Below are 23644 nucleotides of genomic sequence, written 5' to 3'. Positions count from 1 at the left end.
AACAAACATATTGGTTATATATTAACAAGGTATCAGCGTATTATAGTCTACAACAACACTTTATATTTTTAGTATATGTTTATATATATCTATAATTTTTTTTTAATTCACTTTATCTCATCGAAATGCATATTATTGGTTTTCTTATTATTTTTTTTCTTTTTTCAATTTTTTTTATTAAATCCACTTATGGTCCGGGTGTTGTTCTTTTCTGATCAAGACCCTCGCCTAAGTGGTTGGCGACCCGATTTCCTTTTTGCAAGGGAGCCATGAGGGTGGCGACTCCACAATCCGTTGCGTGGCCCAAGTCGTCACCTCTCAACATTATTATTATTTTGGTAAATAGCTACCCCACCTTTTAGAACAGTATCTCGTTTGAATTGAACAATACAATTGAAATTAGGAATTTCAATCGGATTATCACGCGTAATGCAAGTTTCGATAAGAAGTAACACATTTGTTTGCCTGGTAACTGAATCTTGTAAATCGTATTTGTGACTATTTTTGTTACAATTGAAAGTCATTATTGATATGCCATTTCAATTACTAATGACATCTAAGACACTTTGAGCTATTGTCTGAACACTATTTAAAGACAGTCTTTTGAATTCTTGCAACAAAAATGCAGTCGATGCAGCTTGTCTTCAATTATGACAAAACTTGTGTGGTGTACATTCTCTATATTAATCTCGTTATTATCAATTGCTGACCGGAATTCGACGAGACCGGGTGGTGTTGTGTGTTCTTATATTAAAGTGTTATTCTTTTAAGAACTTGTGTATTTAATTTATTATAATTTAAGAGTAAAAGGATCCACAACATGGTGTTAGGTGTGAATTAAATCGTCTTAAAACGGTTAATTACGTGCTAAAATATATGTAATTTAAATAATTGTATTGTTTTTTTTTTTGTAAAAAAAAACTTGAAAGTGTTATCGTTTAAAAAATAATGGAATGTAAAATTCCAAAAAATTTAAGTTTAGATGGGATTTTGGCGGTAATTTAAAGAAGATTTTACCAAAAATTTGAAATATTCCTCTTAGCATCAGGCAGTTATGAAAAACCAGATGAGGTATAAATAGCTATTTTGTTAAATGTTGCTGGCGAGAAGTTATAAATTCATTAGAAGTGCGTTGGGGTTGTCAGTATTGTCTGAAGTGTGTCAAAGTAAAAATTCAGAAATGTTTAGGGGTATAGAAGGTGTAAAAGTATACATAGATGACATATATATAGCTGCCGAAAATGAAAAAAAAACACGATGAAATACTTAAAGAGGTTTTAGAAAAAGCTATAAAAGCAGGTATAACACTTAATGAAAAAAAAATACAGTTCAAACTATCACAGTTAAAAATGTTAGGCTTTATTGTAAGTAAGGCTGGTATTAAAATAGATCCTGATCGTTTAAATGCAATCTCTAAACTAGAGATTCCTAAAAATAAAAACAAGTTATACGATTTCTAGGTATAGTAAAATATTTCACTAAATTCGTACCAAACATTAGCAAGGTTAGCGCACCATTAAGAGAGTTAACAAAAGATAAAATAGAGTGGGAATGGTCAGATAAACAACAAAACTCATTTAATGAAATTAAAAAATTATTAACGTGTTCACCAATTCTTGCACACTTTGATGATAACAAATTAATCGAAGTACAAATTGATGCATCAAAAGATGGCGTAGGAGCAGTTTTATTGTAAGAGGGTTCAGTTGTAGCTTATGCGTCTAAAAGTTTATCTGAAACACAAAAAAGGTACGCTCAAATAGAAAAAGAGTTGCTGGCAATAGTCTTTGCCTGTGAAAAATTCCATTATTTTATTTATGGTAGGCCCATCTTATTAAAGACGGATCATAAGCCTTTGGTGTCGATAATAAAAAAAGATTTAAACAAAGTTTCACCTAGACTACAAAGAATGATTTTAAAAATTGTTATGTATAATATACAATTAGAATATTTGCCCAGTTCAAAAATGTTTATTGCGGATGCGCTCAGTAGAGATTATCTTTAAAATAATATTGGTAATAAAAATGTTATCGAGGACGTGTATCGATACACGTCGTATCACATCGATACCCGAGTCGAAATTTAACACATCAATAGCAACCCAAAGTTTTCAAAAATTGAGACGTTTGATGCGCTAGTGATAGTCTTAAAAGTACCTAGCTCAATGGTATTTAGCACATCAATAACACTTCCAAATTGCAGTTATTCGGGATTGCCCAGATTAGATGCGTTATTGATAGCCTAAACTTGAGGACTTTGAAATACTGTTGATGCGCTATTCTTGAAAATTAGCATTTCACTAGCGTTTCAAAAACATCACAAATAATAATGATAATAATATCAATAATACATGTTATATGAGAAATTTTCCTTTTTATTCAATTTAATTTGAGTTTTACAATGAAACAAAATATTTATTATATGTATACTTTAAGGGATTGAATTACAATGTTATTTTCTGACTCATTACCTATTACAGATTGATCATTGTTGTTAATTATTGAAGAAGACGGATTATAAGAATGGGCGGGATGAGCTGGTTGAATCTCAGAATTAACAGGATTTTGAGGAATCGTTTGTGGATATTGGTTATGATTGTGAGAATAATGTGAGTATTTAGTATTGTATCTAGGAATTTGGGAGTTTTGTTGAGGGTAATTAGGCTGGTGGTTATTAATAAAAGGTGTAGAGGAATAGGAACTTTTCTGGAGATAAAAGTTTTGATAGAAATAGGGCGGATGATGGGCATAATGACCTTGATAATGATAATTTTGTGGCTGCTCAATCGTTTTTTGTAAATTATGTTCTTGATGATTCGCCGTTGATAGTGTCTGGGGTGCTGGATGACTGTAGCTAACTGAACTAATTGACTGCTCTTCTTGATGAGTACTCGAAGATATTGGGCCATTATTGGTGGAGGATAATTTTTCAGCAGCATCATTTAAATTAGTTTTATTAATTTTTCGTTTCTTAGTTTTATTTTTGTCAGTGATTCCAACGTTAAAATGGTTGTTATCTCGTTTCGTGACTCTTTATTTATTGTCGCTAGTCGAATTTACGTAGTTAACGTATTTTTTCCATTGAATCGTACGGTCAGCAGTCATTCGACTATAAGCCCATGCTGTAAATATATAGAGTAATGATAAATATTAATAAGTTAACAATGAGTTTGTTGCGGTCGGTATTTTGCCGCACTCGCGGGATGTTATAATGTGAAGAAAGGAAAGAAAACGCAACACTTTGATGGTTCNGGCATTCGACTATAAGCCCATGCTGTAAATATATAGAGTAATGATAAATATTAATAAGTTAACAATGAGTTTAATGATTTTGTTGCGGTCGGTATTTTGCCGCACTCGCGGGATGTTATAATGTGAAGAAAGGAAAGAAAACGCAACACTTTGATGGTTCGAAACAAAATGTAGGAATATTTATTGGTGTTCGAACAAAACTGTATATTGCCCTGGAAGGCGTAATGTCAAACAGATTACAATAAAACTAAAGATGACAAATATATATTCATAAGCATATACAAAAGGTACAAAAGTTCATAACTGAGTGTTCGGCATAGTAGAGTTGACGGCGAGCGATCAAAACGATACGATGTCACGGAGATGACTTAACGTATATTTGCGGCGGGTCGTCGATGGACGTGCGGCACTTGCTGGACTTTGTACCGTGGCGTATCGCACGCGGTGTTAGTCAGTCAAACTACCATATGCACGTAGTAGGGCGGCGGCTGATAAAGGTGTCACGGGTCGCGGGGCTCCGTGTATAGAGAACGACGCGGGACCGTGTCAATTTATATTGAGATATTAAGATATATAATTGATATCTTACCATAAATCCCTTTTAAAGCAGTGGGGTTTATCCCAGGTTTTGAACTTTTTACTCCAGTCCTAGAATAATTCTTTATAGAATTTCCATAAATTTCAAAAAGAGCCAATCGTACAATATGTCTCCATTCATCATCAGGTTTTTCTTTACAAATCTTTGATAGGGCTTCTATCAAGTGTTTTGTCGTCTTATCCATGTAAACATTAGAACCTTTTATAATTTCTACCTACAACGTAAAAAATTAATTAATGAAAAATTTTAAGTGTATTTTGTGAAGAAAAAATTTATGCTCAAACTCACTCTAACATGTCTAGGTTTTGTGTGCCCATCTGCGACCTGCAATAAATTATATAAATCAAAATTTTCAATATTATATAATATAATCTTCATATTTTTAGATATACTGTTATGTTACACTAAAAAAATTAATTTTTACCTCATCAATTTCATCCATACAGTAGCCATTTTTGACTTGGATCTCATATGCTGTCTCCATCAGCTTCAAAATATTTCGATAGTGTTCTAAATATCGTTTTGTAACTGAAAAATATCAAATGTTTTATAAATAAGAGATAATCATGACAAAATAATTTATTTATTGTTGTAAAATTCTTACCGGTTGGAAATAGCTGAGTGATTTGAAAAGTTTCCGCTAAAGTTGTAGGCGTATCATTAATCTTATGATACGTTTCATTTTCATTACTACTAGATGATTCGTCTGAATCAGCCGATAATAAATCAATGAATTCACTAAGGCTATAGCTTTTCACAAAATCGTTGGAGTCAGATGATGATGTTGATGGCAGTGCATTTGAAAGTTTTTTATGAAAACTTACAGAAGGCATATTAAAAAGCGGTTTGTCCTGCTCAATTTTTTTTGCAAAGCTTATACTTTCATTTTTTTCACCGCTTTCTCGTGTTTTTTTCTACTGCTAATTCTGTATTTTTCATCTATAATACACAGAGGAAATATTTTTTGGTTTTTATCGCAGATTTTTCCATCAGAGTCTACATTTATTTCCTCCAGTTCATTGCGATTTACTACAAAAATTAAAAATATTACAATCAAATATACAATACATAATTACAATAGTTAAAAATATATTTTATTAAATTAAATATTATTAAACTTACCACCCAATGCTAAAATCTTTGCTTTTTCTAATGTTTTAGTATTTTTAATTTTATCCTCCCACTTCAAAGTTACGATTTGATCAACTTTTCGGAATTTTGCCGTTATTTTTCTTATGTCAACAATACTGGTATTTTTTTCACTTAACCACCACAGAAGAGCAAATTTCATTTTTTTTACTGCATTAGTCATATTAATTTATTCAACGATAAAAAATTTATTAAGTTAATATTTAATTTTTATTTTAAAATAGCACGTGAAATTGTGTTGTACCGAAGTGTACAGTAGCAAAGAAGTACAAGAAATGACCGGAAGAAAAATGAATATCCTCACGTACCTTTTCTATCTACAGTTTTTTGGGAAAATTTATTAATTAAATGTCTAGCCAGCATAGATCCTTAAGTAGCTTAAGCAGCTTTGTAAGGCATATGTACAACAATACACTATACCTATGTAATGCAGACTATTTTATTCTTCTCACTCACTCTCCAGGTATAAGGAAAGGTTTCAAATAGAGACGGATACCAAGAGTATTATAAAACTAGGGATTAAAACTCATTGAAAATATTTATACACAATAGATACATTAAGTGTTGGTTTTTCCCGCAATTATACAGTGCGTATATAATTAGTAAAATTAGTAAAATAATTCAAAAATAATTTATTTATGTCGTGTGACAAATAACTACGATTGAAAAATACTCTTATTTGAAATATTAGCTGTTAAGTCGTTCAGGCCACGTGTATTTAAATTACTTTCCTAAATAACCTCAATTATAAATAAAAAAAACTATCAATATGTTAAGACCACTATAATAAGTCTAGATAGTTATATTAATTTTATCAAACTAAAATAATGGCTAGAAAAGCAATAACAGATTTATCTAAAAATACTTAATATGATTATTTAAATCATTTATTGAAATATAATAAAAATAATCGTAATCAACCTATCGATGAACTAGAGGATAATTGAGTTAACAGAAATTTAATTATTAATTTAATGGATGTCGATGATGGAAATGATGATAATAACAGGAATTTTCTCGAAGACGTTGGTAAAATAGTTAACAATATATTGTATGATCAGATTGAAGATAATATTGCAATAAACGATACTTTACAAGATCAAAACGAATTTAGACGTGATGATTATAGTTAAAATGAACCGGATAGTGACAATGAAGTTCAGAGTGAAAATAATCAAAGTGATCAAGAGCTTGTATTTAACAATAATCCTCAACAACTACCACATCAAAATATGGATGACTTCCGTCATAATCAGCCATTGTATCGCGGAGCACCAGTTACTGTAAGATCTAGTATGTTGATGATTTTAGCTCTTGCTACAAACCACAATCTCAGTCAAACATGTATTTCAGATATAATATAATGCGTTAATTTACATTGTATTAAAAGTGATTTAAAAAAAAATAGTTTATTTAAATTTAACAAGTTTTTCAATTTATCTGAAACAAAATATAATAAGTATTATTATTGCTCTGAATGTAATCTTGAACTTGAATCTGAAACATCAAAATGTGCATCCTGTCAACTAATGATGACGTATCATATTTTACCGAAATGCCTTTTTTAGAACAATTACAGACATTCTATAAACGCAATGGATTTTACAATAATTTACAAAATAGATTTCATGAGAGACACGTTTTTTCTGATTCTATTAATGATTTGTACGATGGAGAAATTTATAAAACTTTTGTTCAAAGCGGATTTTTATCAAATCCAAATAATATATCTTTAAGTTGGTATACTGATGAAGTTCCAGTTTTTAAATCATCCAAAATATCCATGTGGCCCTAATGTTTTTCAATAAATGAGTTACCCATTAAGGAACGAGTCATGCGAGAAAATATACTATTAGCAGGGTTATGGTTTGGAGATAAAAAACCTGATGCTAATGTATTTTTGCGTAAATTTCGACCGCAATTAGGAACACTAGCTGCAGGGTATGAAGTGACTCTTCCAGATCGAAACATTATCAGCGTTAGAGAAGTTGTATTATATGGAACATGTGATTTGGTTGCAAAATGTCAATTCAACTTTAATCAATTTAATGGTAATTATGGCTGCCCATATTGTTTGAATCCAGGGAAGACTGAAGCCTTGCCTTCTGGAGTTAATACTCATGTGTATGAATATTCAAATAATTATGTTGTAACGTCACAAATTCGAAGGTGGACCGTTTATGATTTTTTGTTATATCTATTTATTTATTTTATTGCGCGAAAGAACCTTTTTCTGACACAGCAGTGTCAACCACTCATTATTTTACCGCTGACCGCTAGATAAGGCGATAAAAGAGAAATATAATTAAAATCGAATTGTTTATCAGTATTGATTCCTTCCAAAAAGACTGGCCGTTATCGATTTGAAATTGCCGTTAGATCGGTGTTGACTCTTCTCTATTCTTTCTTCTGTCATTGACCGTGCTAGGGTGCACACATTTGTTGTTTTATTGACACTCTTTTTTCAATGATGGAGTAGAGCCACCAACGGCGAACGGTCAGGTCTTTTCGGCGAAGCATCCAGATCATCGGATGGGTCTCTTCGGAGACCGGGTATCGTTTTCTTTTGTATATTATATTTATGTAATGAGCTATATTTTATTAATTAATTAATTTCATTTTTATTTTATCGTAAATTAACTTAATTTTGTTTATGTGTGGAGAGCACGTGTTTCCCTTTTCTTCTAGCCAACGCTAAGGAGCGAGTGTCCAGACCGCTCCTGGTATTCTTCATTAATTTCCGATTAACATTAACGGATGTGTTCCAATACCGTCCATGATGTTTGTAATATTATTTGTTTGTTTTGTTTAAATATTTTATTTTATTTGTATTGCCTTTATTTGTAGACATGGTTTTTGATGCATTCGCATTTTTGTCCATGGTTAATTTTCTTTTTTTTTAACAATTAAATTAAATTTCCTTATTATTTTAAATGTAATATTTATTTTATTGCGTGAGTAACTTAATTACTCGCGTGTATTTATCCCTATTCCTTAATCTAGACATGGGCTACGATATGTTTTACATATCAACCACAAACAACTTTAATTGTCATAATTGTGTTTAATAAACCATGAGGTATTATAGTAATTTATACATATAACGACATATTAACTTAGATTATACTTTTAATTAACTTAAAATTAAATTCCACCTATGGTCCGGTAATCATATCTGATAGATGTGACACCTCGCCTAGGTGGTAGCGACCCTTGCTACTATAGCTAGTCGTTATGCAAGTGACAAACCACGTTGTTGTTACAGGCCAAAATATAAAAAGCCCACTTGCAATGTATTAAGAACATCACAAGAGTCAATAAATCATGCAAGTATAGCATTACAAAATAGATATCCCTATTTTGGTGTAAAAGGCCCATCTGTTATATCAAAAATAATGCCTGATTTCATTAATGAGACCGGAATCGATCAGATGCATGGAATAGACGGAGGAGTAATAAAAAAATTATAAACTTTATGGTTTATACCTAAATTTAAAAATTTTCCCCTTTTCTTTAATCAAACGTAAAAGATGTTATAAATAATATGTTATTGTCAATTAAACCACCAAAATTCATACATAGATTGCCGCGTAGTATAGATGATTTATTACACTGAAAGTCATCTGAGTTACAAATGTGGATGTTTCATTATTCTATTCCGATTTTATCAGGAGTCATGCAAACTTCTTATTTTAATCACTACATGTTTCTCGTAACTGCTATTTCTATATTGAGTTCAGACTCAATAAATAAAAATGAAATTGATAGAGCAGAATTTTTGTTGCATAAATTTGTAGAAGATTTTGAAGTAAAGTATGGATTACAATTTTGTACAATTAATATTCATTAATTGCTTCATTTAGCGGACTGAGTAAGGAACATCGGTCCCTTATGGTCATTTACATGTTATCCTTATGAAAAATTAAATGGTTTATTACTGCAGCTGATTCATGGTACATCTCATATAGATTCATAAGTAATAATGTCCCATGGCAATTATATCACAATGAAAAATAAGTTAGATTATTTACCGAAGGTAAAATCAAAGATTTTTGTCTTCGACGCAAAAAACAAGTAAAAATACGCGAAAAGTTATTCTCAGAATGTTATACTGTAGGAGCATATTATAATGATAAAGAGTCAACAAATTAAATACAAAATTTATTTCTTTTGTTTAACATTCCGCTACTGAACTCTCAAGTATATTTGCGTTTATTAAAAGATGGTAAATTATATATTGCTGAATCATATGAGAGAAATCTCAAAACTCAATCTTGTTATACACTTTTTACTTTAAATGACAATCAATACTTGGGAAAAATACATTGTTTCATTAAAACTACAGCTCTATATGTATGTGAATGCATTAATGGTCAATGTCAATGTGTGCCTAAACATTATGTCATTATACAAAGACTTAAAAGAAATCCAGAATTCAAATTAGTTTTTTCAAATTATAACATTTGACTTCCATAGATATATAACTGCACGTATACAAAGAAGTATTCAATTGTTTCAATTGAAAACTTTTTAGATATATGTATTTATATGAATATAAATAATAAAAAACCCAGCACAGTGAGGTGGCGGCACAGTAGGGTCGTAGCATAGTTGGGTCCAGTATAGATGATATCTGACAGTGATTAAAATCACTATCATAAAAAACGCTTCGATGCAAATCTGTAGATAGTGTTTAATTAAAAAAAAAAATTTGTTAAAATAGCATATTTTTGAATATGGTAGCCATTTGCGCATAGAAGATAGGTCGTCGGGACGAATTTTTTTTTTTCATTTTATAGTACATAAAATAAGCTTTAATTTGATATAGGTTTGAAGGACGCAGTATTTCCGGAACATTTTCAAAAATTAAGTTGAAAAAGTTAATTTTTGTAAAAAAGTTGCTATTTTAAATCCCCCCTAATGAGCAGGTTAAGTGATAGATTTTCAAAAAAATGATATCAAATGAAAGGTAAATATCTAAGGTTTTAGTATAAAAAAAAAATTATGTAGATTTGTTGATTTTTAAAAAAGTTATGGAAGTTTTAAGAAAAAAAAGTGAAAAAATTTCAAAAATTAGCGATTTTTAAATTTATAATTTTTTTGAATATTTCTTCCATTTGCGGGAAACGAGAGAATTTTTTTCAATTTTTAAGGGTAATGTCTTCAACTAGATACGATTTGTGATCTTTTGACATATTTTTGAAAGAAATCGTTCCAGTGAGAGCTGAGAAAAAGTGGCAACAGACATTAAAAAAAAAAAAAAAAAAACATCATAGTAAAATTAATACCTTCTCCGCTTCGCATCGAAGCTAAAAGTACATTAGTCCCATAAACAGCACGGAATTAGAATAAATATAAATATTTAAGATAAAGAAGAATTTTATTAAATAAATAAATATTTTTCATTTTATTTTAGAAATAAATATTATTTTTATTAGGATTTTAGAAAAGTTATTTTATTAGTATTGAAAACTTTGATGTGTTAATGAAATGCTAACTCGATTTTAAAATTTTTATGATTTTTGAAACGTTATTTTACAGTAAAGTTGAAAATTACAAATTTGATGCGTTATTGATGTGCTTAATTTTTGGTATTTTATCCATTTTGGGACACTATGCTGTTAGTGATGACCTCTGAAACGCTACTGATGGGCTAAAATTGTCCTACTCGAAAGAAAACAATAGAATTGACAATCTAGATGTGCTACTGATGTGTTAAATTTCGACTCGGGTCATAATATACACGACATAAAAACTGTTTTATGTCGATAATAAAAAATATTTAAACAAAGTTTCACCTAGACTACAAAGAATGCTTTTAAAAATTGTTATGTATAATATATAATTAAAATATTTGCCCGGTTCAAAAATGTTTATTACGGATGCGCTCAGTAGAGATTATCTTCATAATGATATTGGTAATAAAAATGTTATCGAGGACGTGTATCATAATATACACGACATAAAAACTGTTTGTCCGATAAGTACTGAAACTTTAAATAGATTAACAGAAGCTATAGATGGTGATAATGAGTATAGAATTATTGTAGAATGTGTAAATAATAATTTGCCCAACAGTAATAGCATACAGGGAGAGATGTCTAGTTTCTACAAAATAAGACAAAATTTGACAGTTGTTAATCGTGTGTTATTTTTTAATAATAAAATAGTCATTCCACGAGCTATGAGGGCATATGTTTTAAATGTTTTACATGAAGGTCATTTTGGTATAAATAAATGTAAATCTAGAGCAAGGGAGTTAATCTACTGGCCTAAAATCAATAATGATGNATGGAATTAATCTACTGGCCTAAAATCAATAATGATGTTGAAAAAATTGTAAATAATTGTGAATTATGTGATACATTTAAAAGTAACAATAGTAAATTACCGATGTTAATTCATGATATTCCGTGCAAGCCATGGCAGAAAATAGGCACAGACATTTTAGAGTATAAATTAAAGTCATATCTAGTAGTAACTGATTATTTTTCAAAGTGGTTTGAGCTTAGAAAAATTAAAGATAAGTCTGCTTCACAGGTAATAGAAACCTTTATAAACATTTTTTCTATTCATGGTTGCCCGGATGAGATTGTTTCGGACAACATTCCATTTAACAGTCAAGAATTTAAACACTTTTGCACTGAATGGAACATTAAATCAATTTATAGTAGTCCNTGCACTGATTGGAACATTAAATCAATTTATAGTAGTCCGCATTATCCTAAAAGCAATGGACAGGCAGAAAAGACTGTCGTACATGTAAAAAAATCAGAGGAGAAAAAGAGCAATTTAGATATATTTCTGTTGAACTTTAGAAACATACCAATAGAGGGTTTGGGGCTATCACCGGCTCAATTGTTGATGTCTCGTAGATTAAAAGATAAGTTACCGGTAGTAAATAATTTATTAGAGCCGTTTAAGTTAAGTTTAAGTCAAATAAAATATGATCTTTTGAGCAGAAAACAAAAACAAAANATATGATCTTTTGAGCAGAAAACAAAAACAAAAAAGTTATCATGATAAAAATAGTAAAAATCTTAAAGAGTTACAAGTTAGGGATAATGTGTTATTTAAGACAGACTATAATATAAAAACGGTAGCACAGTGGGGTCGAGGCACAGTGTGGACGAGGCATAGATGGGACAAGTATAGATGATATCTGACAGTGATTAAAATCACTATCATAAGAAACGCTTCGATGCAAATCTGTAGATAGTGTTTCCTTTAGAGAAATTGGTGAAATATTTTAAAAGCAACATGAACTCTTATTTCTTTAATTATATCCTGATTAGTAGTTCTTTGATTTTAAAATATAATATATGAATAAATACTAATTATAGTTTTTAAATTTAGTATGAAATTGTGAGGCCAGCTATGATGTATGGTTAATAGTGTTGGGCGGTTGATAAGAAAGTAGAGCAGAGAATAAGTGTAGCAGAGATGAGAATGCTTAGTTGGATGAGTGGAGTGACTAGAGAAGATAGGATAAGGAACGAGCATATAAGAGGAAGTATAGGTGTTGCGTCAATCGTGGATAAGATGACAGAAAATAGACTTAGATTGTTTAGTCATGGTATGAGGAAAGAAGAATCGAAAGCTGTAAGAACAGTTATAGAAATGAATGTTGAAGGAAGAAGAGATAGAGGAAGACCAAAAAAGAGATGGAGGGATGCTATTGAATGCGATTTGAGGACAGCTGATGTGAGCGTAGAAGATGTGGGAGATCGTGTCAAGTGGAATCTTAGGATAAGGGTGCCCGACCCCAAGTAGTTGGGATTAAGGCAAAGAAAAAGAAAAATATTACCAGATATTCCGGTGGCAATTGACATAATATGATTGTTATTTCGGAATGTACAATTTAGCGTTTAGTTGGGTTTAAATAATATAGCGTCAAATCAATTACCTACTCTATCGGTTGTATCTCAATATACACTACACTTTAATGATACAATAAATAAATAAACTCACACATACACACATATGCATTTATAACATTGTGTCTAATGTAAGTATAACATGATAAAAAGTAACCGTAAAATGAAAAAAATGGAATATAAATTTTATTACTCATATTAAATGTAATGTAACTCGAAAAATATTTGTTTAAATGAAAAAATATAAGATTATATTTTTATTTATAATTGTCTTTTAAACAACTTTTGTGCGAAACTTTTTTTTGTAAGTTAAATATTTTTTTTTGAGAAAATTAAGAAAGCTCATATTTTTGAACTTTTGCGAGGATTTAAAAAAAAAGCTCAATTCCAATCTTGAGGACTATTAGTATGTCATTATACATATTTTAATTCAACTTTTAAAAAAACAAAATTTTTTCCGCAATTTTTCCTTTGTTGACTGGCCTAGATGTCAATTTTAAACTTGTAATTGAGCTAAAAGTTATGGTAATATATTCAATTTATTTTACTATAAACTTTCATAAATCTTTATCAAAAATTTTTCATCAACTTTAAAGAACCAAAAAAATAGGTTAAAATTGAAAATTTGGACTGATTATTTTTAACATATTAAAAATCAAATCAGTAATAATTTGAAAACAAATTTTTTTTTCTTTTAATTATTATTTTATATATATAATTAGTAATAATATAAAAAATTAGAAGTGATAGAAATAGTCTACTTGCAGATTTGAAAACAACGCGAAAAGTTGATTTAGAAAAGTATATTTTTGCTTCTGATGAAAGTTCCTTGTAGTCCAGTGCATTTTTTTATAGTAACAAACAGTTTTTATTGAAAATTATTGTATCAAGCCCTTTAAATTTTTATACACGTAAAAGTAAAGCAAAATATAACTTCTTTATTATTTTTATAATTTCTCCGTTTAAATTACAATATTAAATATCAATTTCATACTAAATTTAATAATTATAATTAGTATATATTCAAATATTATATTTTAAAATCAAAGAACTACTAATCATGATATAATTAAAGAAATAAGAGTTGATGTTGCTTTTGGAATAATCCACCAATTGCCTAATTAAAACAAAAAAAAAAAAAGTTTGTTGGGAATTTTTTCTGCTATTCTGCAAAATTACTCCTTCGTTGACTAGAATGAATCATTAAATAGAAAATTTTATGAGAATTAAAACAATGTTATTTTTAAGATTAATATGCAGTCAGAAAGTTTTATAATTATTATTTATTGTAAATTTATCAGAAAAACTCATTATTTTTTGCATTTTTATCGTAATAGAACACTTAAATAGAAATCATAGTAATCATTTCTAAGTAATTTTTGATATTTAAAAAGATTCTACTATTGAAATATCCAGAACTGAATTAATTTTAATGATTTACTTTAACTAAAAAAAAAAAAGTTAATATTTTGAATCCCTCTTGTGGGCAGGTAAAGGGTTAGATTTATAAAAAAAACCAAATGATAGATAAAGACATGCATCTAAATAAAAAAAAATATACTGATTTGGTCATTTTTGATAAAGTTATAACAATTAACAAAGTTATAAGTTTTATACACTGGACTACAAGGAACTTCCATCAGAAACAAAAATATACTATTCTAAATCAACTTTTCGCGATGTTTTAAAATGTGCAATTAGACTTTTTCTATAACTTCTAAGTTTTAATATTATTAAAAAATAGTTTTTACATATAAAAAAAAATAATTAAGAACAAAAAAAATTGTTTTAAATTAATACTGATTTGATATAATATTTAATATTAATTTGATTATTAATAAGTTAAAAATAAGGAAAATGACATATTTAACCAATTTTGTTAATCGTTTAAAGTTGATTGTTGTAAATGTTTATAAAAAAAAAAAAAAATTTATTTTACCATAACTTTTAGCTCAATTGGTAAGTTTGACATTGACATAATTAAATAGAAAATTTTATGACAATTAAAAAAATTGTATCGTTAAGATCAATATGCAGTCAGAAAGTTTTATAATTACTATTTATTGTAAATTTATCAGAAAAGCTCAATATTTTTTTGCATTTTTATGGTAATAGATAACTTAAATAGAAGTAATAGTAATAATTTCCTAGGAACTTTTGTTGTTTGTTGAAAAGATTCTATAATTGAAATATTGAGAACTTAATTAATTTTAATGATTTACTTTAACTAAATGTACCAATCAAAACAAAGTTGTTAAAAAGATTTACTCAATTGAGTTTATTATAAAATTTGATTATATTTGTAAAAATCAATTGTTAATTCAGGAGAAAAAACAATCATTTTTTTTAGAAATGATTTATATAGCAACACGTTAGAAAAAAATTTGAATATTATAGTCTAATAGTAGCACACACAAACAGAGTAATAAAATTATTAAATTACAAAGTAAAATGATTTAATTTTGTAGTTGAAACCTATCATATCAAACTTCATTCGTTAATAAATATTTTGAAAACATTAGAAATTAATGATTTTAATTGTCTTTATGGAGACGATGTAATAACTAACTGTTTAATTGATAAATTAGAATTTTTTTTTCAATTTTTGAGAGTAATATCTTCAACTAGATACGAATTGTAGTAATTTGACGTATTGTTGAAAAAAGTAGGTCAAGTTAGAGCAGAGAAAATAAATGATAGTCACAAAAAAATATCTTCTCGGCTTTGCATCGAAGCGAAAACTTAAAATATAGTAAAATAATTTTAATACGAATAAGAAATTTCTTCTTGCAAGGGGCGACTAAAGTGATGGGATCCTTGATCTTTATTGAAGTTATTGAATCTAAATGTGATAAAAATCAAACGAGTTAAAATTTATACTAACTTAAAAAGAATTAAGAAAAAATGCAAAAAATTCATTGCCATATGCGGGTTGGAACCTCGTACCCCAAGCGTGTAAAACATAAATTTTACCAACTCGGCAACCGTACGTTGCTTCCGGCGGTTGAAAAATTGGCTATTTAAGCTAGTTCAAATTTCAAAGTTATTTTTCTCGACTTAAAAGAAACAAACATATTTAAATAAGTTTAACTATCTATACTATATCAATTTTAATTTATATAATATTTATGAAAATCTGTACTCCCCTTGTCAGGTATTTTAAAATAAAATAAAATACAAAACCCAGAATTTTAACACAAAAATAGCATATTTTTGCATACGGTAGTCATTTTTACCATGAAGACAAATCCAGAGGTCAAATTTTTTTTTTTCACATTAAAGTATATTACATAAGCTTTAATTTAAGATATATTTAAAAGTGTCAGTATTTCCGGAATACTTTCAAAAATTAAATTGAAAATATCGTAGTAACAATACGCATGTTTAAAGTTTTGACCCCCCTTGTTAAAGGGGTATGATCCGATTTACAAAAAAAGCGTGCCAGATGAAAGGGGTATATAAATATTTATTATAAAAAAATAATAATATTGATCCATACATTTTTCCAAAAGTTATATAAAATATAAATTAAATAATATAACATATAAAATCGAGATTTTTTTCACGGAAATCGTACGTTTTTCTTTAACTTTGATGTCCGTTTTCACCACGAAGACAAGTCCAGAGGTCAAATTTTTTTTTTTCAAATTAAAGTATATTACATAAGCTTTAATTTAAGATATATTTAAAAGTGTCAGTATTTCCGGAATACTTTCAAAAATTAAATTGAAAATATCTTAGTAACAATACGCATGTTTAAAGTTTTGACCCCCCTTGTTAAAGGGGTATGATCCGATTTACAAAAAAAGCGTGCCAGATGAAAGGGGTATATAAATATTTATTATAAAAAAATAATAATATTGATCCATACATTTTTCCAAAAGTTATATAAAATATAAATTAAATAATATAACATATAAAATCGAGATTTTTTTCACGGAAATCGTACGTTTTTCTTTAACTTTGATGTCCGTTTTCACCACGAAGACAAGTCCAGAGGTCAAATTTTTTTTTTTCAAATTAAAGTATATTACATAAGCTTTAATTTAAGATATATATAAAAGTGTCAGTCTTTCCGGAACATTTTCAAAAGTTAAGTTGAAAAAGTTCTACTTTCTATACGCATTTTAAAAGGTTTGCACCCCCCCTGTATAAAGGGAAATGGTCCGATTTTAAAAAAAAGTATGTCGAATGAAAGAAGTATATATAAAGTATTTATCATTAAAGAATAAAGTTGATTCATGCATTTTTTAAAAAGTTATAGCAACATAATGTTAAAAAATGTAAAATATAATATCAAGAATTTTTTCACAAAAATAGCATATTTTTGCATACGGTAGTCATTTTCACCATGAAGACAAGTCCAGAGGTCAAATTTTTTTTTTTCAAATTAAAGTATATTACATTAGCTTTAATTTAAGGTATATATAAAAAGGTATATATAAAATTGTCAGTCTTTCCGGAACATTTTCAAAAGTTAATTTTTTGTAAAAAAGTTACCATTTTGAAACCCTTTGGGCTGTTAAAGGGTCAAATGTTCACAAAAATAAATGAAATGATAGGTAATTATCTAAGGTATCTATAAAAAAAAAAATTATATTGATTCGGTCATTTTTAAAAAGGTTATGGCAATTTTAAGTAAAAAAAATTGAAAAAATATCGAAAATTAGCGATTTTTAAATTTGTAATTTTTTGGGGGATTTCCCCCGTTTACGGGGAACGAGGGAATTTTTTTCAATTTTTGAGGGTAATGTCTTCGACTAGATACGATTTGTGATCTTTTGACATATTGTTCATCAAAATCGGTCCAGCGAGAGCTGAGATTGAGCGTTCACAGACACAAAAAAAAAAAAAAATAAAAAAATAAAAAAAAAAACACATCATAGTAAAATTAATACCTTCTCAGCTTCGCATCGAAGCTAAAAAATGGGTGCCAGGGAAAGTAGTAGATTTAGCCAGTACTCCGAGGTCTTTTATTGTGGCGGGGGAAGATGGAGTGAAGTACCGTAGAACGAGAGAACACTTAATACTAAAACAGGGGGTAATATGGGGAAATGAAAACAATTTATCCTATAATAATAAGAGTATTGAAATAAAAAAAAATGATGAACCTCGGGAACGCAAACTTCGTCCTCATGAGAAGCTATGTCAACCTACATAATATTTTAAATTAATATATGTTTAATTTTATGTGTCATGAAATATTATATTTTTACATCTTTAATAATTATATATCATAATGATTAACATTTAATATTTTATAATTCTATGTATTTTTTCTATAAAAAAAAGAAAATATATTTTTGTTTTTATTGTATATACATTGAGGGGAGGATGTGGTGTACACTCTCTATATTAATCTTGTTGTTATCAGTTGCTGACCGGCATTCGACGAGACCTGGTGGTGTTGTGTGTTCTTATATTAATGTTATTCTTTTAAGAACTTGTGTATTTAATTTATTATTTTTTAAGTGTAAAAGGATCCACAACAACTTGAATGTAGAATTTTCGTTTTTTGTCGTGATATACAATTTTTCAATATTAGTCACACGAGAGAGCGCAACATAAACGAGTTCCTGAGAATGTGCTTTACTATACTCATATACTATTTCGTCAAAAGTTCCACCTTGCGATTTATGTATAGTTTATGTATAGCAAGAGCTGAAGTTAATGGAAAATGGCTATACATTTTCTATCCGATGTTATTGAAATATTTGCTGTTCGTAATTCAATTGGAACAGCGAGATTCCCGACTCTATTTTGCACTGCTAGAGTGGCTGCCTTATGCCTTTTTTTTCTATCCAATTTATCTGAACCAGAAAATTCCAGCCAAACTCTAATCAATGTGTTACTTTCATCAAATTCTAGATGTACCAATTTCCCAACAGCACCATTGCATAAACCATCAGTAACGTCGATGTTGGTTGTAATAACATAATGCTTTCCAATAACAAAAGTAATGTGATAAGGCAGTCCTCCAGTGTCAATAACAGATTTTTTTATGTAATTTAAGTCTAAAGTTAGCTTCTTGCTCAGTACTTTTAGCGCCAATAATGACGCCTACGGACGTTGAAAGAACTTTGTTGTCACATTGGCTCAAAATCAAATTTTTATAGGTGGCAACATGCTTTTTTTTGAAAAATCTCGATTTAATAAGTTGAAACTCATGCTCATCTAGTACATCTCTATTGCCTATTTTTGTCAAAACTTGTGAAAATACAACATTAGCTTGTCTCATTACTGTGGTAAGTTGATAAAATTTTAATTTTCTCCATAAATGCTGACCGCATTTCAATCATGCTCGTTCAGATTGTCTTGTAAATAGGTGTCGATCTTACTGGTGGCAATTGCCGTAAATCTCCGATCGAAAAAAAATCTATACTTTCAAAATCTGTGTTTGTTCCTGTTATTTGTTTTAGACGATTATCAATTTAATGTAGAAGTTCTGCACTAACCATGCTAATTTCATCAATGATCAGTACTCTGACATATCTGAAGAGAGATATATACAATTGCAACGTTTCTGGTGATAAAGGCAAAAGTTTTGAAAGAGAAATTTTGAGAGCTGTATGAACAGTTAGCCACGGCAGCTTTGCCGGTTGAAGCACATGTAATATAGGCATTGCAGTAACCATCATTATCAGTGAACCTGTTGTAAATTTCCATAATCAGTTTGATAACGAATGATTTTCCCGTACCAGCTAGTCCCGTAAAAAAAATTTGAAATGGTTCTTGAATTGAAGTTTGTAAATGATGAATTATAATAATANCTTGAATTGATAATACACTACCACTAGCTACTAGTGTCTGCCAGTAACCAGCATCGTGTAAACGATAGGCGCCAGTCGGTTGCCAATTCCAGTTGACAGACGCCAGTGACCTTCCAGCTAGCATACCAGCTGGCATGCCAACAACTGGCATCGTGTAAATCAGCCTTTAGCTATTGCGCCAAGTTTATGCAGAGATGCATTTTGTAAATCAACGTTAGCAGTTGAGTTTGGATCACGTAGCAATAAGTCATAAGGATCTCTTTCATGCAATATATCGACCGCTCTTAATAATTCTTCGTCTTCTTGTTCTTCAGCGTTTTCTCGGCACAACTATCTACAAATTTCTAAAATTTTCACCCATTGAAATCTTAAAATATCAAGAATCCCATTACGGTAGTCTCCTCTCATGAGAAGAAATTCATATTAATATTATTTTACCATGTGGTTTTTTATTGTTGCTATCATTTATTTTCTTAGCTCTCACTTGACCTATTTTTTTGAAAAATTTTTTTTTTTAAATTAAACAATATCTACAGATTTGCATCAAAGCGTTTTTTATGATAGTGATTTTAATTAATGTCAGATATCATCTATACTGGACCAAACTATGCTACGACCCCACTGTGCTGGGTTTTTTTTCAGTGTATGGAACTAAAATTTTTGCTAAAACCTATTCTAAAAAAAAAATATTTTTTGCTTAGTAGTCAAAATTTGTACATTGTATTGTTATGAATTTTGAAAAAATAAACATTAAATCGAAGATTATTTTGTTTATTACCAAAATAATTAATTATCGTTGAAATCTGTATTTAAATTATCAATTAAAAATACTAACAATACATTTTTATGAACAGTTTGCCATCACCAACGAGAATTGAAGTAATTACATGCTAATTATTTTCCTGATTATAACATACTCTAATATAACATGTTATTTACATTTTTCCCTCGAAACAATTGTGTTTTTTCAACAATTGTTTATAGTTTTTGTACAATTTTGATGTCTATTGGTTTTTTATACACTTGTCTTAACATACTACATTAGTAAGCTTTAATTTCATATCAGATCAACATTAGAATGATTTGTTATACTACAATGAAAGTATTGTAGCTAAATTTCTCATTTGAATTTTCTTTGAACAATATTAGATTGCAAAAAATAAATAAATCTAATAGTAATTCTTAAATTTTTAAATTAAAATAGGGCAATGTAATGAAGTAATACATGTAGTTATTATAAGTACTCTTTTTATGATGTAATAATAGAGGGAGTAGTAAAAAAATATCTTAAAATTTAAGATATAAATAATTGTTATTTTATATGTTACATTCAAGTATTTAAAAAAAAACTATAGTAAAATGATTATTTTTATAGATATTATGTTTACTACAGTAGAATTTTGATAAGGTTAAGTATATTCCGTTCCTTGAAAAAGGAAATTTTACTCAAAAGAAATAAATATTATAGATAATACAAATAACTTTTTTGTAGTTTTATAGCTAAAAGATTTGACTGTGGTAGTTTAGACTAGTTAAAGCATTAGTTTAAATTTAAAAGCTGTTAATAATTAAAATAAATACATAAATTCATTAAAACTTCATACATTTTAGTATTGCCAATTGGAATCAATCTGTTATATTTTTATAGATAAGAGTTGAATACAAACTCAAATTCTTAAATAATTTTAAGTCAGTTTTTATTTTTTAATTGTTCAAAAACCTTATTAAGTTAAAAAAAATAATTTCACTTGAGCTTTAACTTATCCAGGTTCTACAGTATTTTAAAATTGGCATCAGTGCAGTGCCAAGAAAAGGTTATAGGATGATATGAGGTTCACACACTTTGCAATATTTTATTGTTATAATTGGCAGTTATTTAATATTAGAGGATGTTAACATATAATTTAAAAAAAAATTATAAGTATAAATTTTATAAATTAAAATAAATAAATTTTTACCTATTCTCTTTTCATTGTGTCAGTGCTAGGTTTTACAGTTTTTCTTGTGCTTGAAAGAAAGTGGTGTAGGTGGGATAAATTTCTTCCAAAAAAAATTATTATATGATGAAGATATTATTATTTATTAAGGGAGAAATAATAGTTATTCAGAACAAAAACTCCAAACTGGACCTAACTCAAAGATAATGATTGCAATGCATTTTATGAGGAAACAAGGTTTTTTTTTTGTGAAAATGATTTTTTTTCATTAGGAATTGTTGAAATGTCTGTAGGAGGGTTATCTTTATACTTAATTTTCTATGGCATTACGCATATTTTAAATGAATTCATGTATTATGCATATTCTGTTATAAAATATAACTCTCATACAGGTGTTTTACAATTCCAAAGTGAAAAAAATTCTAAGTTGAGCAAAAGAAAAAAAGTTTTCTACAAAATAATGATAAAAAATAATTAAAACGGTCATATCAAAAACGACATAAGTAATAAAATTTAAATTTACATGTATCAAAAAAAACTTAATTACTCTAGAAATCTAACTTGTTTTGCACTTACACCTATTTACTAATTTATTTTTAAGGTTTCTGGTATTCATAATTCATAGTTATAAATAGTTTAACTTTGACCACATTCATTAAATTGAAATAAAACATTTTTGATATGCATTGTTTAAGCAGTGAATAGAAATTTATAATATGAAATTTAAATCAAGAAATAAAGTAATATAATATTTTTTTTCCCCTAAAAATTTAACTTATCTTAACTTGGCTATAGGTAACAAAACTTGGAACAACTTTTTCAAAATAAAAATTTTGTTGTTTTTGCTTAATAAACCATTGCACTTTTAATAAAACATTAAAAAAAATATATATATTTCTCATAATAAAAATTCATCACTTGTGGCTAATTAATTAAGTAAAATTAAAACTATATTAAAAATATTATTAATTTAAAAAACTAATAAATATTAAACTCAAAGCCACAAAAAATTAATGAAAAGTCGCGGATATGTATTTCGGAAACAATGTTACTGTCAGTATGTGCTTAGTGTTGATAATGGTAACATTGTTTGTGATAATTGATTAACTCTTTATTTTGAAATTAGTACTCTTTTAAATCGTATAAATTGATTCTTGATATTGTGTAAGTAGTAAATATAGTTATTAAAATAATTAATTAGCTGAGTTCTTATAGGCGAAAGGATTTAATAGGATAAGTTACCTCTAACATCTCAAGGAAGGGTTAATTAATATTAATTTTTTTTATTGAAAAATGATTGAAGTTATTTAAAATTTAAGTTGGTAAAAAAGTATAGAAACACTGAATATTCATTTTTGCCAGTATTCATAAAAATACCCGGTTCTTATTTTTTTTTTTTATTACAAGGTTTGGTTTTACCTGTTTAGCAGGAAAAGGAAAAAGGGGAAATTTTTATACGCGCAAATTGAAAACTGCTCCTCTAAAATAACTAAAATACTACCATATACATATAAGTATAATTATAATCTAAAATTAACCTTCTATATGTAATCGTGCTTAGACTTTTACATGAATTTATTAAAAGTACGCCACACAGAACATAAAACGTATACAACGCTCCAGAGATAGCGTTGTTTTGCGTATTGGCGAAGACCACGCCCTCCACCATTTTAAAATTATCGCTGTGCATAGTTGACATTTGACTTCAGTGATACCATAGTAAAATGAATAAGAAGTATGCTCGATCAAATTAGTGCGCATGATATGCCTAGGAGCAAAATATGCAACCAACAATAAACACAACGTGACGTCAGACGTAAATACATTGCGTTGTACATATTCTATATTAAGGGGCACTGTCCCGTTTTAACCAAGTATTTTAATGAACTTTTTTTAGTTAACAACAGTTTCATGAAAGTAATAAGAACTGTTATTAGTAAGTTAAAGTGGTGTTAATTCAATGTTAGAACATGAAAAAATAAGTGTGTACACTAGTTAATATAGCTCACGATTAATTAACGAGGTACAAAATCCTAATTTTTAATTAAAATACAAAAGTTAC

At 28.4% G+C, this 23644-nt stretch overlaps 1 protein-coding gene across 2 annotated transcripts; it reads right to left on the bottom strand.

The window, feature by feature from the left end:
* Nucleotides 1–2430: 2430 nt before the first annotated feature.
* LOC126899828 (uncharacterized) lies at nt 2431–21861 on the bottom strand. 2 transcript variants are annotated; one of them, XM_050675055.1, is made up of 7 exons: nt 21604–21861; nt 4972–5148; nt 4454–4878; nt 4274–4377; nt 4138–4173; nt 3841–4063; nt 2431–3121 (listed from the first exon to the last, which is right to left on the bottom strand). In XM_050675055.1, exons 3-7 carry the CDS (start codon nt 4680–4682, stop codon nt 3033–3035), a joined length of 681 nt encoding a protein of 226 aa, XP_050531012.1. In that variant the 5' UTR covers nt 4683–4878; nt 4972–5148; nt 21604–21861; the 3' UTR covers nt 2431–3032. The 2 variants fall into 2 exon arrangements, with proteins under 2 accessions (XP_050531012.1, XP_050531013.1); XM_050675056.1 differs by having other exon boundaries at nt 4972–5111.
* Between the last annotated feature and the right edge of the window lie 1783 nt (nt 21862–23644).

This window comes from Daktulosphaira vitifoliae, unplaced genomic scaffold (assembly GCF_025091365.1).
Source record: "Daktulosphaira vitifoliae isolate Bord-2020 unplaced genomic scaffold, ASM2509136v1 Scaffold_2, whole genome shotgun sequence".
Taxonomy (NCBI): Eukaryota; Metazoa; Arthropoda; class Insecta; order Hemiptera; family Phylloxeridae; genus Daktulosphaira; species Daktulosphaira vitifoliae.
The sequence above is the reverse complement of the archived record's forward strand: the minus strand, read 5'-3'. Positions and strand labels throughout refer to the sequence as shown.